Genomic DNA, 14,681 nt, shown 5'->3' with positions numbered 1-14,681 from the left:
CAGTTTTCCATTATGCATTTTTAGGAGTTACTCATTTCATCTTGCCTCGCAGCATTTTAGAAGCAAGCTCTATTTAGCATGTACTCCTGGCAGAGTGAAGCCAGGTTTTCTTAAAAAGTATTCACTAGAAATGCGTTGTGTTTTGTGCAATAAAATGACACCTCAACTGTGATCTTTTGTCATCTCATATCATTGTTCCTTATTCCTCAGTGAAGTGTTGCGTCGATGACACGTGCACACGGCTCATGACCACAGCAGGGTGGTTTGTGGGTTGTGACTCGTGACCACACCCCAGAGGGGTTTCCTTTCTCCCCTCAACACCCCTCAAGTCTCCAAAAGCGCTCTCCCTCAGATGCCTTTAATATAGCCTTATAGCTGTAGCGGGCTATACCTGCCATTAAAGGTCCACTCTGCCGAGGGCCTTTAACAAGGGGGCAGGACATTAATGCCGGTATAGCCCAGCTACGGAGGGCTTTAAGGCAATTAGAACATTCTGTGACTAGAGGGCAGAAGGTTCTAACAAATAAAACAAAGTCCTCACGGAGCCTGAAGGGATTGAGATCCCCTCAGGCTCCATGAAGCCTTTGTTCTCAGCAACCGCTTGGAATGTTTGAACTCCGGGCTTTTACCAGCCATTCGAAGCCTGGAGCACTCCATTGTTTTCAATGGAGCCCCTAACATTCCAATTTTTGTATTAGTTTTATAGCGCCGCCACCACTCATACAAGTGCAGGGTGTCAGAGCCCTTTACATCATGCGCACTACACAAAGACAGTCAATCATAGGTGTGTAAATCAGTTTAGAGGGTATGTTACATAAGACAGTTAATAGCTCACTGTTCTATTTTATAATTATCACTTATAAACTACAAGGAACAAAGAATCTTTCATGCAAAAGCAACAACCCACTGACCTATTTACATTATTTGCACTTTGTGATCTGAATGGTACAGATTCTCTGCAGCAGGCAAATTAACCCTCTGCACTACCTTACCATGAATCAAAACTTCCACTAGACAATCCTCCCATCTCTCGCTAGGAGAACATTAATCACCAGGGTTATTTTGACATTTGTGTTGTTGTCTGAAAATTGCTGGAGGCCAGGAACATAGCAGCAGGTTCTTCTGAAACCATAATATACTTCAAGCAGGATACCCCACCCAAAGTCAGAGCCCGGTGCGGTTGCACCGATGGCACTACCCTAGAGCCGGCCCTGGGATTGTCTTACTATTGCTGTATTCCTGGCTTAATCATGAATTTTAGGAATGAGGTTGGAATGTGCCAGCTAACTGCTGGATGACACCTGGAAGTTAGGAATAAGCAATGAGTATATCTCACAGACAATCTTTGTGAATTGGGCCCTTTATTCTTATAAAATGTACAAAGTGAAGAAGAATGCACTTTATCATGAAGTTGTTCTTTTAGCACATATAAAGCTTGCTAATATATTTTTAGACATCTCAGGTATACCATTACTGTTTAATACTATTTTTACCTTGTGTTGGTCCAGTTTTCTCAGTGGGGTTAAAGGTTCTGGTTTTCAAGGATTCCGGCATCATTCCTTGTACTGCTGTTGGAAGAAAAGCATTAACTTAGAATAAGTGTAAAACATAGCACTAGAAATCCCGTTACTAGGCAGGTAAAAGTTGCCAGCATAAGATTTGACGATATAGATATGAAAAGGTGCGGAAAAGGAATAGACATTCAATCATACTCCACAATGGCCGATTGCTATTTTGGTGTTGTGATGTTCTGAGACTTTTCAATGTCTTATTTATGCCAAATAGAAAGAAATAACATACGTGACCCGTCACTATTTTATTACAAATACAAGCATGAAAGCTGTGACAGTGCAACGATGACAAATAAATAATGTAGTTAACGAAAGGCTTTCTTTAATAAAAAAAAATGAATGTCTCGTTAGCTTAGAAATTAAAGAATCTTAAAAATGATTCTCGACATCCAATACCCAGGGGCTTCATGCACTTCATATCCTCTCTCACAATGGCAGCAGCATGTATTGCCTGCTAAAACAACTGATTCTCTTAATCAAAAACGAAAAGATTAACGTTGCAACCCAAAATAAAATCAAATGTGGACATTAGCCATAACGAAAGTATTAATTCAAGCATTGTAAAAAATGGTTTAACAGAAAATGTTCTAGTGGCATGATTAATTCTGTCCTCAACGCATTCCAAGCCTTGGGGCCCTGCATTAGTGGGAACTTAAAGCAATTGAAATAAGCATCAAAGGTTTTCATGAGGACAGAATACAAATAGTTAACCACGGTGCAATTTACATTTAGAATCCCTGCTTTCATTATTTATAATCAAACACTAAAATGGGTCATATAGTTATGCTATGTCGATTTGTATAGCGCACTAATCCCGTGAGGGGGTCAGCTTCTCTCAACAATATGTCAAACAGTACAAGCCATACAAACTGTCATAAAATATTTAAATGAAGAGGTAAAGACCATCCACCAAATACAGTGAAGGACACTACTTGCAGTCAGTCTGAAAACAGAATTGTAAGAGAAGATATGGGGTATTTTAAAAGAAATATTTTCATATGCCTTCAGGACAAAATGTAATTGTACATACACAGCTCAGAATATGGCATTGAATACTTTTCAAACCGGGTGGAGAAATCCAATAAATTGAGATTTAAAATTCTAGAAATCCTACCAGAATTGCCTGATGGAGGAGATTGTCCTAAAAATTTACCACAAACAGAAAAAAATGTACTGGACAAAAGATTGTGTACTTTATATCCCAAGGGTCTGAATCACCAAGTGGAAAATATCTTTAGAACATCTTAAATCAGCATAAACAACAAGCCTTTCTTACACTATTGCAGAGCAAAGATGGTACCTATGTAAACTTGATTCACAAGACAAATCGCAACTTGAGATTTCATTCATGGGAAAACTACAGCGCTCAGTATACACCTGAGAGTTAACATGCTGCCTGTAATCTCACATACATAATAAAGTTTTGATTTGGAAGTTCAATGAACTAGGCAGTAAGGTCCCATCATGGAAAACTAGCAGCTCCCAATTAATTACGTAGCAGATGAAGCATCTGTTAGGAACTAATGCCACTTTTAAATCACAAGTAAATTGAGGATAAATGCGAATAGGCCGTGAATGATCATGGAAGTAGTAATTTGTAATTGCACGCAAATATAACACCAATTGCAAAATATGCAGCTGAAGAAAACTTTCATCAATATAAACAACATTCCCAAAAATGGGAAATACAAAAGTATGGCAGAATGGCTCAATTATTAGTACCTGCGGGACTCCGTCTACTACAGGTCCGAGAAGGCGTCCCAGAGGAATTAAATCTGCCTGGAGGACGCTAATGAATAAATCGAGAAAAATGAAAGTGAAGAGCGAATTGAACCGATATGGATTACAAATGGCTCTTCCATTCACTGGTTGTGCTGTGAAAAGTGTGGAAAAAAAATTGAATCCCAAAGTTTGGACATCCCAAAATATTTTCATTCTGTCCTTCACACAGTTTACTGCATCAGTGACAGGGTTAAACAATAGTTTCTTGAAGCAATGCGCCCCTATGTTTAGGCACCTCTTCAAACATGAAATTAGCAGAGTAAAAACAGGTCCTTAAGAAGGGGGTCCACTCAATAATTGACTTCTAGATAAATTAAAAGTTAGAAGGTTTTATTACAAAAATTCAAAAGAAGAATTACAGAGACAAAGTTATCCAGAGTTTGCAAAATCAGAAATAATTTGGGCGGCATCCCTATTAGAATAGCAGTCTTCTCGTTGACCCCCCAAAATCAAGGGGTTCTTATACACAATTCTTGAATAGGAAATTGGTAATACTAAAAAATTATTGAGGTGTGAGGGAAATGGGAAACAACCATCACAACGCAACTTTTACAACGCACTACCATCACAACGCAACTTTTACAACGCAAGATCCATTACAACGCATGCCATTACAACGCATGCCATTACAACGCAGATGCTAATACAACGCATGCCATTACAACGTAAGTATGGGTAAGTATTTAATTAAAATAATATAAATTTATTTTTAAATTAATTTATTTAAAATAATTATAATTAAATTTATTATAATAAATTTGAATATTTTAATTTCATTTTATTTGAATTAATTAATTAAAATTAAATGTATTTTAATTAAACCCCCTAGAGTTAGAATAGTAATTTTTACCCCTACACTATCCAGCACTTACACTACTTTTACACCCCCCTGGCGTTAGAATAGTAACTTTTACCCCTATACTATCCAGCCCTTACCCTACTATTACACTCCCCTGGAGTTAGAATAGTAATTTTTACCCCTACACTATCCAACACTTACCCTACTTTTACACCCCCCTGGAGTTAGAATAGTAATTTTAACCCCTACACTATCCAACACTTACCCTACTTTTACACCCCCCTGGATTTAGAATAGTAAATTACATTTTATTAAATAAAAATAAAAATGAATTTAAATAAATTATTTTAAAACATTGTATTTAAATTAAAATTAAATTATTATTAATAAAATAAAAGTTCCCGTGGGCCACCAGGTGTTGTTCCATGGGGAGGTGTTGTCCCCAAAATTCAATTGAAAAGAAATCTCTACTAATAATGGGGTCAATTGACTGTATATTCACTGTATTTAAATTGGTGAATAATAGATCAAGTGTGTGCCCTGCCTTGCGCTTAGAACCATTTCTCCACTGATTTGGTTGTAAAATCTGCATATCATTCTCCAAATTTCTACTCAATTAATCAAACTGATCCTCAAAGGAAAAATTGAAGTCTCTCTTGAAAAGAAAGTGCTCAGTCTTCAGCACAATTGGCGACAGCTATGCGGGTAAATTTGTTGTCAACAGAGTTATATCCAGGGGGCATCTAGGGGATGGCTCCTCCCAATCTGACTGTCTTGTTAAGAGAAAGTTGGAAAATCATGACCTCACAATCCTCCATTGGGGAGCCGCTTACCCTAACACATTCAAACACATCCCTGTAAAGGATTGCAACTCCCCCACAATTCCTTCCAACAAAATCGCTTTTTTCACCCTATATTCAGTCTGGCTATCACGCCTGGTCTCTGTGATCAATACTAGATCTGCCTTCAAGCAGTAAATGGCATCCCAAATTTCCATACAATGTTTAGGAAGTGATCTAGAATTGAAGTAAAGGCAGCTGATAGGTAAGCGTTTACCACTAGACTTTCTGAAGGATAACAAAACATTCTTTCTCAAGGAGCAGCTACAAGCCTGTAACTCTGCATATGAGCTCAATAACGTAAATCCCTCCAATACCGCCCCTGACCCAGATTGGTTCATGCAAATCATCTGCAGCTGGCACAAGAGAATGGTCCAAATACAGTCCCTGGATGTCTCTTGTAGCAACTGGCCATATTATGTTCATTTGAGGCCATGGCATTCAAGGCTCCCTGTGAGTACATTACAAGAGGATCCTAACCCCTTCTGAAACTGGCAGAGGTCCTGGCGACTGGTGATGAGCTGGCATGGCGAGGCGCAGGTGGGCTTGCCTTTGGCTCGCAAGTGGTGCGAACTCACAGAACCCATGTTTAAATCTATGTTGGTCTGCCAGCTACACCATAGACTCTCCTTCCTATCCAACCCTACCCCCAAGATGGCGGAAAGCGGAAAGCAATACCAGTATGGATCACCATGATAAAATACACCACTGTACTACTGCCCTGTGATGCCACGAAGAAAAAAGAAAAAATTGCAGAAAGAATTAAAATAAAGAAGAGCACCCGAGGGGAGAAACTAAATAGAGTGCCCGAGCACACAATTGAGCAGACTATTAAAACGTATGTAAAATGTTTGAAACACAACTACACATGCAGTATGAACACTTGGCAACATATGGAGCTAAACAAAATTGATCTTACCGGGACATTATTCTACGGATAACTTAGCTTTGGGCATCATAGGAATTTTCATGAAAAATAAACATTGCTTTCAACTTTCAGGCATGTCTCATACCCCATTTACACAGTGTATCCTACTAGTCCTTCCGTTCCCCGAGATAGACTCGAGTTAACTCCATTTGCTGTTTCATATATGTGTCCTCACCGCTTTCATTTTTCTTTCCCCACCCGCGGATTTCTCCAACAGCCTTCTGTGTCCAGTGGCCTTAGGCTCTGCCCAATCCACTTACGCCCAGCTATGATGGCCTGCATTTCTTCTTTCACCTCCAGAAGGGAGTTCTCCTGTGCACTTATTACTTGTACCTCTTCCTGCCTGCTGCACTCTTCTAATGTGTCTTCTGCCTTCGCGTACCCCTGCCAGTCCTCCCTCCTATCTTCTGTACCAGTAATGTCTCTATTGCTCGTGCCACCACCCATTCATAGCACCCCTAGAATGTTTATTCCTACATATAAGACTGGTGATTCATCCATCATAAAATAGCCATTTCAAATGTTGGTATAGAGTGGCTTTGTGGCAAGCTATACTTGAAACTCTTTAGAACAAGAACTGCATTTGCTAATGAAAAAATTATCCCAATTTTCAAGGCGTTGGTCTGTGCTGCATCAGTCTGCTTACTGGAGAGACATTTTATATTTTTGAGGGTTTCATGGGATATTTGATGTGCTGATCTTTGCAAAAGGGCAATGTACAGGCACTTTGACTAAAATATGATGCACATGCAAGGATGAAAGCTGTGATAGTACAATGATGATGAAGTTATAAAATGTGAATGAGGATAATGACTTAAAACAGAAACAGGAGAGTATTATGAGGACAGGAAGAAACAAATATTAAAGTAATACTTTACACGACTCAACTTGGTGCTAAGAAGGACAGTCAAGAAAGAGGAGCAGTAATAAGCAGCTATAAGAAGAAAACTATATAAAAGATGAATGGGGTTATGATCATACTGGAGGAGGTAGAAACAAATATGTTGATATGATGTACATGTATTGGCTGGAGAAAATCTTGGATTATTTACCCAGTTTTGGGTCTGGCTGCTTAGTGAAGACAACAGTTTTCACTGTAGGGTTTTCTTTTGTCACCTCTTGTCTATCTGTTGAGAACACAGTTAAAAAAATCAGGAATTTTTTTTAAAAAGGGAGTCAATAACTGAAAAAGAAGGCTGAAAAGAAAACCATGGAGGTTGCAGATGACCCTTCTTCAGATTATGTAGCTGAAAGAATAGGATGTGGAGGAGAGTAGAGAAGAGAGGTTAGTGTGTATTGGTTTTTACAAAAATAGCAAGAGTTTGCAGCAGTAAACAACTAATAACCTAAATATGAAATGATTTACCTGGCGAAAATAGTGAAATGTTTGAATGTGATCCTGTACCTTAATCGATGATCATAACGTATAGATTCACTGAAGACATATTATCTATTTATCTGTTGCCAACGCTCGCTCCTCTGCTGAGGTAAGACTTATGACTATGTAGGGTTATGTGACTATTACACACATGCATTTCTGTTGGAAGGAAATAGTGCTTAAGCTGAAGTTTGCTGTGAGTTGTATGCATTAGTAAATAACTCGAAAGCCATAACATGTGCTGCACAAAGAAGGAACTCCAGCAATAGCTTTCAGGTGAATTTAGATTTATTGACTTGGAAAGTGCTAACAACATATGCAGAGAGAAACGGTAAAAAGAGATGACAAAGACCTTAGTTCACATTTTCTTAATATCATTAACAACACGATCAAACAGAACAAAGGGCAACAAGGGCAAGGACAATGAATGCTCAGCACTGATCACGCGATGATTTCCTGCACAATTCATGGATAGATGTCTGGATACATCAACTATACATTCTGTCTTCCCACCTGCACCTGTAAACCTTTCCCTTCTTCACCTACTCATCGCATCCCCAATGGCCTTGTCACTTTTACATGAAATAGGTACTCATGAAACACCAATTGCAAGTAGAGGTCTAGACTAGGGCGGTGCTATGCAGTTGTTTAGTAACTTAAGTAAAGTATGTTCTGATTGCATAACATAACCTACGTATGAGAAGATGAATTCATATTGTTTAACTGATGTTAATAAAGAAATATGCCCGTCTTTCATTAGTTTTACCAGTAGTAGCTTTATTATACACTAGTTTCAATGCATAATTTGTGCCAAAAACAGCCGAAGAAATATGTGCGCTGCTGCCAGTGTGTGGTGATCTGGAAAAGAGCAATATTGGAATATCCGACTCTGAACCACTTTCACAGTGTAGTACTAGCTAAAAGAAAATATGCTTTTGGCGTTCAGTTAAAGACATCTTTGCATGCCTCTCTTGGACTGAAATCCACACATGAGCCCGTTAAGGATGGTGCCTTTTGGGTGTCTGGTGGCAAATCTGATTGCACATAAGTAGTGATCCCCTAACCTATAAAATGAACAGTAGTACCATCAATTGTGTAATTCACCAAGTTTGATTTTGGCTAGTGCTTTAGGCAATTGGAATATTATTGTATTTTGGGGAATTGTGATGTTTACTTTGCTCTGATAGCAATTTTAGGTAGATTAATTAGTCATCTCTAGAAGGGCTAGGGCTTTGAGCTAATGTTATATTAATACGTGTTAGTCTGCACTATGAATTGTTTTGTAGCATTTCACTATATTTACAGGAAATTTCATGGTTTACCTACTTTACGATGCTAAATAATTTTGAGTTGCATTCATTTTTCTAATTAAAAAAAATCTAAAAATCAAACATAATATATTAATCATCTGTTAAATTAAAATTATAATTCACGTTGATGACTCTGACTTCACTTCTGAGGAGCCACAGGTTAGGGACATTTGGGGTTCTGTGATGGTTGAGTTTGTTTTAGATTGAAGAATAGCAGAACACCTCCCAGAACTAGGGTGACCAGATTCTCAAAACAAAAAACGGGGACAGGTCATAGACATAGAAGTAGGACTACGGTTTGCAGTAACCATCGACATAAAAGTAGGACTATTTGACAGCTGTCATAGACATAGAAAAGGGACTACAATGACAGCTCCCTCCACAGACCGAGTGGGCACTAGCTCTGCAGAACCTGTAGGTTGTGAAGGAAACTCACACTGTCACAGGCTGCTTGAGCAGGACCCTGGGTGTACATACATCTGTGAAGGAAGCTTACAGTGCCACTGTCTGTGCTGAGCCTGTGCTGTATAAGAGAAAAGCGCACTGCCACAGCACATGCTGCCAGGCAAGTGTGCGTGTGTGTGATGCTTGCATTGGTGCTGCATGCATTATACCTGCTCTCTACCAGACAGGATTTTGCCCTCTCACTACCTGTTCTCTTTCGCTGGGGTGTGTATGTGTTGTGTTGCAGCCTGAGTGGAACAAATTTAGCGGTGGGGGTATCAGCGTAGTTCTCACAAATGCACCTCAGGTGATGGGGTTTAGTAGATATGTCACCTGTAGGATTAAGAAGACCTGCGTTGTTATCCTGGCTGTCCTCACTTGAGCGGATTGTGGGATCCTCCGCATGACTTGCTCTTACGTACTTTTCAAGAATAGGGCAGGATGTATGCAGGCACAACGTTTGTAAATAAGCGTGATGGAAATTATACAAGATGCAATCTAATTCCTCGCTGCATACTTTGGAAGCAGAAGACTGGCGCTGACAAATGTAACTTAATTTCCTTTACTGTGCCTCAGTTCACAATGTGGGCTACCCGAGAACATTAATTAATTAATTCAAGAGGTTTACACTGCATGTCACATAGGGAATTCGTGGGTGTTCCGTATACAGGATATGTAAGAAAGAAAGCCAGTTTGTCTCGGTGTCTCAGAATGTGCACTCATCAACTTGCAGGATGTTCTCCATACAGGTGTATGCCTCGGCTAAACAGTGTCCTCACTGGTGAATCCCTCATGCATTATATTAATGTGCAGATAAATTCTTCAGGTGGTAACCATGATTAGGTTGAATTCGTAAAATACGATTTTGGTAAATGTCCAAAGGAAGATATTAAAAAGTTTATAAGGAGCATCAGTTTGCAACACTTTTTTTTAAAGCGCTTCAAATCATCACTTTCTTCAGTTCGACCAAATGAAAGTCATTTGTGGGGCTGCAGAATAACTCACCGAACATCCCTAACATAATGGTCAATTAAGCTGAGCAAGTATATATTTTAAAAGAGAATATTAGTGTACTCAGTAACTGCCTGCTGTTTGAAAGACTATTTAAAAAAAAAATACAACACCTACTCGTTCCAGTAAATTAAATCTTACTTTTTTCTCCTAAAAACGGACAATTGCTGAGCAGTGTATTTACAGGTTTGTCTAGACATTTTTCGATTTCCCCTTCCTCTAATGTGCACATGAGGCCTGATCAGGCACACAGTACCCATTGGACTCAACCTGGCTTCAGCCCCCCCACCCCCCTGTCGTGTGTGTGCCCGGGATGAGACAGATCCCGGGCATACACAGAGCTGCACCCTAACGTTTAACAGGTCTTTAAAAGACCATTTGAATGTAATTAGGCCTTGCTGTTTTTTCACACCTTGTTGGAGGCCCTGCAGCTCCACTCTGCCTACTGATTAAAGGTTCAACCCCCCCCCCCTGATTAGCATCCTTGCAACCAACACGCCTGTGCGGGCACCTCTTAGAAGTCAGCAAAAGTGTAGGTGGCGCTGCGTGGACAAAGGGAAATCCCGAGAGAAAACGTCTCTCTTCACAGGATTTCCCTTCCTGCTTCAGCGCTCATCTCAGTGATGTCACACGCAATGAAAAACCGGGACATTTGTGTGTTTAACTCGGACACCTTTCGTTTCGAAAACGGGGACATTTGACTCATTTGGAGAAAAGTGTCGGGACACGGGGACACTTCTCCAAAAACGGGGACCGTCCGGGGAAAACCGGGACGTCTGGTCACCCTACCCAGAACGGACAATTACTTTGCCGATCTCCGAGTAGCCAGGTGATTCTGGTCCCGCTCCAAGCAATGGCGAATTCCCTTTGAGCGCGTTTGCAGCGTGCAGGGCTTGCTGTGATCCTTCGCGAAAACCGGAGGAGATTTGAGGCTTTTGGCAGGCTTCGAGACATTTGTCTTTGTTGTTGAGCAGCTGTATTTGGTGGAGGAATGGAAGCAATCCTTCGGCTTCGTGGATTTTTTGCGGCACTTTTTTTCCTTCGCTTGGGTGTCTGAGTGTCTCCCGCTGCGATGCCTGTGCCTCTCTAGCGGCTCCTGAGTCAGGGGTCAGTGGCAGGTGAGAGGGAGAGATCGGAGATTCAGAGGCTGCAGGGGCTGTGGCAGTGGCTCGATTTATACAATGTGTGCACTTATAAGGGGGCAAGTGTGTACCCCTTTTTGGATGAGAGAGCGGCGACCAGTTCAGTAGTGAAGGAAAAGTGATTGTTATCTGCATAGTGACTGCACGAAAGAGAAGAGATATTGGAATGGCATTTAAAGATACTTTGAGCATTTAAAAGCAAAAGAGGTATAAGTGGCATAAGACTCATTTGGAGATCGGGCAAGATCCAATGTGGTCTCATAGGGCTGAATTGCATTCTGGCATTTTGAGTTTTTTGGACTTGCCTGTTGCCACTGCCGCTGTGGAGCCTGGGTGGAGAGTTGCTGACCTTTTCGCCCTTTCACTTGCTGGGGTCGCCACCTGCCTCCCGCTGCCCGCTCCCATTTCCACCTGGGGAAGCCCCGGGCGCCGCGTGGAGTGCAGGACAGGGGACTGCAATCCCCAGCAGCCCACAGGAACCACGTGACCACAGCACAGCGCCAGGAGGCGCATAAAATTACCCACAGTCCTCCCCCGCAGGACGCGAGCGGGACGCCGGGCTAAGCCCGGGCAAAGGGCGGGCCCTCTGTGGCCCTCAGAGGCCAGAAGAGGTCGGGTCGGAACACCCATCCTGGTCTTCCGGGACTAACGTAATGAACTAAGGTATGCTTGTCTAGAGACTAATCATCTAGAGGCTGACAACGAACATCTTTGTCCTCTCCAAGTAGCCCCATTGATGATTAAGATACCCACTGGTCCCATACATAGGTGTGTGCTTTTGGGTTATAAGCTAGTTGCACCATGACCCCTAAAGGGCCCCCAAACAATATTCTTCTCAGGGAGGGTCACTCAAGGGGACATTGGACCTGTATATAACAAGGGTAACATCGGCCATTGAGACAATAGAACACAGCCTTCCTAATGATACCACATGCTGCGTACGATCCCCTTCGATTCCCACCGATTCACCAAACTCTTTACTACTTAGGGAACTTAATGCAATTTGCAATACTAGGTACATCCCTAGAGAGCAGGGAATTGAACAAACCGGTCCCCCATCGTGCCCTACTGGTATTGGAAGCCCTGAGCCTAGGAAATCGTATCAACCCAATAAAAGTCCCCTGGAAATTCCTATCGCACTAACAGATAAATCTACCATTCAAGCGACAGTACATCCCCAGGTCTCTTCCCAGAGTAGAAAACGTAAAGGTATGGAACATAATGGGAAACCAGCGAAATACCAAAAAAAAAAACTTAAGCCCCCCTCCGGTTATTGACACTACCACCCTCGAGACACCCAAAGCACGTCAAACACCGGCAACCCCTGTATCCCTCTTACCTTCTATTTTGCTGGTCCATCTAGAAGAACTGGTCAAGACCTTACTATCCCCGCTTATTGAGAGGATAGAGAGAATTGGGGAAAAGCTTTCAAAAATAGATGAAAATACCAAGCCAAACAACCAATCCCAGAGCATGGTTGACACCACGGTAAACAGCAATATTGCCCAGAGCTAGCTACTGGATCCCGTACCATTAGTTTTTAAAAGCAAGGAGGTACCCAAAAAATCGACAATGGCCCCTAGCTCTGCTCCCAGAGCAGGGTCGAACAAAGTAGGAATGAGTTGTGAGGGGTTAGCTGCAATTAATAAATGTATAAACTTACCACCGGAGGCAGCACCCTATGTGTGTGTCCTCTCTGGAGTGCCTGAGCTCACTATCAGAAAAATTGAAGGTCACCAGGACCTTAAAAACAAAGTACAGTTTTGGCTGACGAAGAACAGACCCCTTCCATTTAATATCGACGGAAGAATTCTAAATGTGAGAAGGGTGGGGTGGATAGGTTCCCGACCCAAGACCATAGCTGAGACCTGGTAATTGTTAACTTCAGGGATAACCAGGTCGTCCCATATCTGTGTAGCTGGGAGCCACAAAGAGGAGATGGGCCAATAGCAACACGGGAATTGTGCGATTTCTACCCCAGAACTGCGTATTTTCCAACCACAAGATGTAGTGTAGAGGAAAACCACTGGGTGGACAGGAGGGGCCCTGTATCGATCAGCTACCAGCAGATACCCACATATAATCACCAAAACCTACTTCCTGGCTTAGATATGGTGATCCAATAGGACAAGGATATTGCCCCAATCAGTAATCATTAACCCCTTCTATGCTCATGACGGAGCCGCTCCGTCATGAGCCTCGGTTGAGCTATGCTCATGACGGAGCGGTTCCGTCATGGCTCGCTCGGCGCGCCTGCGCGGCACGAATTCCGCGCCTGCGCTGGATGTTCCATTGAGCGGGCGGGGCCATGACAGAACCGCTCCGTAATGAGCACAGCTCAACCGCGGCTCGTGACGGAGCAGCTCCGTCGCGAGCATGTGAGCGCCGCTCGGCCCCCCCCCCGCCTCCTTAGCGCTGCGGCGGAATTCCCGCTATCTAATAGTTAACTTGTAACTATTCCTGGAGGTGTTGCCTGCTTATTGTTTGATCGCAAGGAAAACTGATCTACATTTTTGACTTTGTGTAATATTTTTATGTAAATTAATTTTGTACTTTGTATGCTTTTATGGTTATTAATTTTTAACCGAATAAAGTACTTTGAACTTGAACTAGACTGAAGAATACTATTTAAAAAGCCCAGTTATGCAGAAGATTTTATCCGTATCAAATTTAGTTAGTATCACCTGGGACATTGAGGGCCACCAAGTAGCTCAGCACTATTGGTCATTGGCAACTCTAATCCCCGTTTTAATGTAAGAGTATTAGATATATCAATAAAAATTACACAGTGAGTGAAAATGTTATTGACGCCATGCTCAAAAAAGGCAGATAAATGGAGAATTGATTCCCGCTCCCCTCCCAGCTGCCAGCACCATAGCGGTATCGTTCAAATTGCATTGCCTGTCCGCACTAGACCCACCTGAGACGTCGCATTACAGCGTAGCGCTTATTTGTTTAAACGCGCATTTGTGCCTGCCTGCTGCTCGTTGTACTTAGTTTGATTGCAAAGTTCTATACTTATAGCGCGCTCCCTTTTGCATTGTGTTACTGTACATGTTATGTGCTGAATTTACTCTCCTCTGAGTACTGCATTTAGTGTTTTTGAAATCAGGATCTGTTGTTTTCATTGTGCCTCGAGTGCACTTTCGCTTCTGCCCCATTCCAATAGTGATTTTGGCCTGAAGCCAGCCATTTTGTTGTTGTTTTCCCTCCCTGCCCGGACCTCCCCCCACGCTACCGCCTCCCTGCTGCTCCTCCCTCGCCCCTCCCCTCCACTATCCGCATATGACAGATGCATTCTCGCGCAGCGTTCACGCGCAGCGGTCGCGCCGAAGGTGCGCCAAAGGTAAGCCCGTCTACGCCCGTCCGCGCCCGGACCGCGCCCTGCGCCTGTCCCCCTGGTCCTCACCGCACCCAACCCACTAGAATCACATATGATGCCGCAACTGTCCTCGCCCTCAACCCCGGACGCACAGC

The 14,681-nt window shown here is 42.3% G+C and overlaps 1 protein-coding gene across 18 annotated transcripts in view; it reads right to left on the bottom strand.

Annotated features, from left to right (window-relative positions):
* The window catches only part of ABI3BP (ABI family member 3 binding protein), a 1,784,442-nt gene that overhangs the window by 422,348 nt on the left and 1,347,413 nt on the right, over positions 1 to 14,681 (bottom strand). For 15 of the 18 annotated variants that reach the window (XM_086934483.1, XM_086934484.1, XM_086934487.1 and 12 more), the window contains one exon: positions 1,494 to 1,568. In XM_086934483.1, coding sequence (XP_086790609.1) covers positions 1,494 to 1,568 — 75 coding nt within the window. The remainder of the gene's footprint in view (positions 1 to 1,493; positions 1,569 to 14,681) is intronic. The other 3 variants (XM_086934491.1, XM_086934495.1, XM_086934500.1) reach the window with 1 other exon arrangement.

This window comes from Lissotriton vulgaris, chromosome 8, assembly GCF_964263255.1.
Source record: "Lissotriton vulgaris chromosome 8, aLisVul1.2, whole genome shotgun sequence".
Classification (NCBI taxonomy): Eukaryota; Metazoa; Chordata; class Amphibia; order Caudata; family Salamandridae; genus Lissotriton; species Lissotriton vulgaris.
The sequence above is the reverse complement of the archived record's forward strand: the minus strand, read 5'-3'. Positions and strand labels throughout refer to the sequence as shown.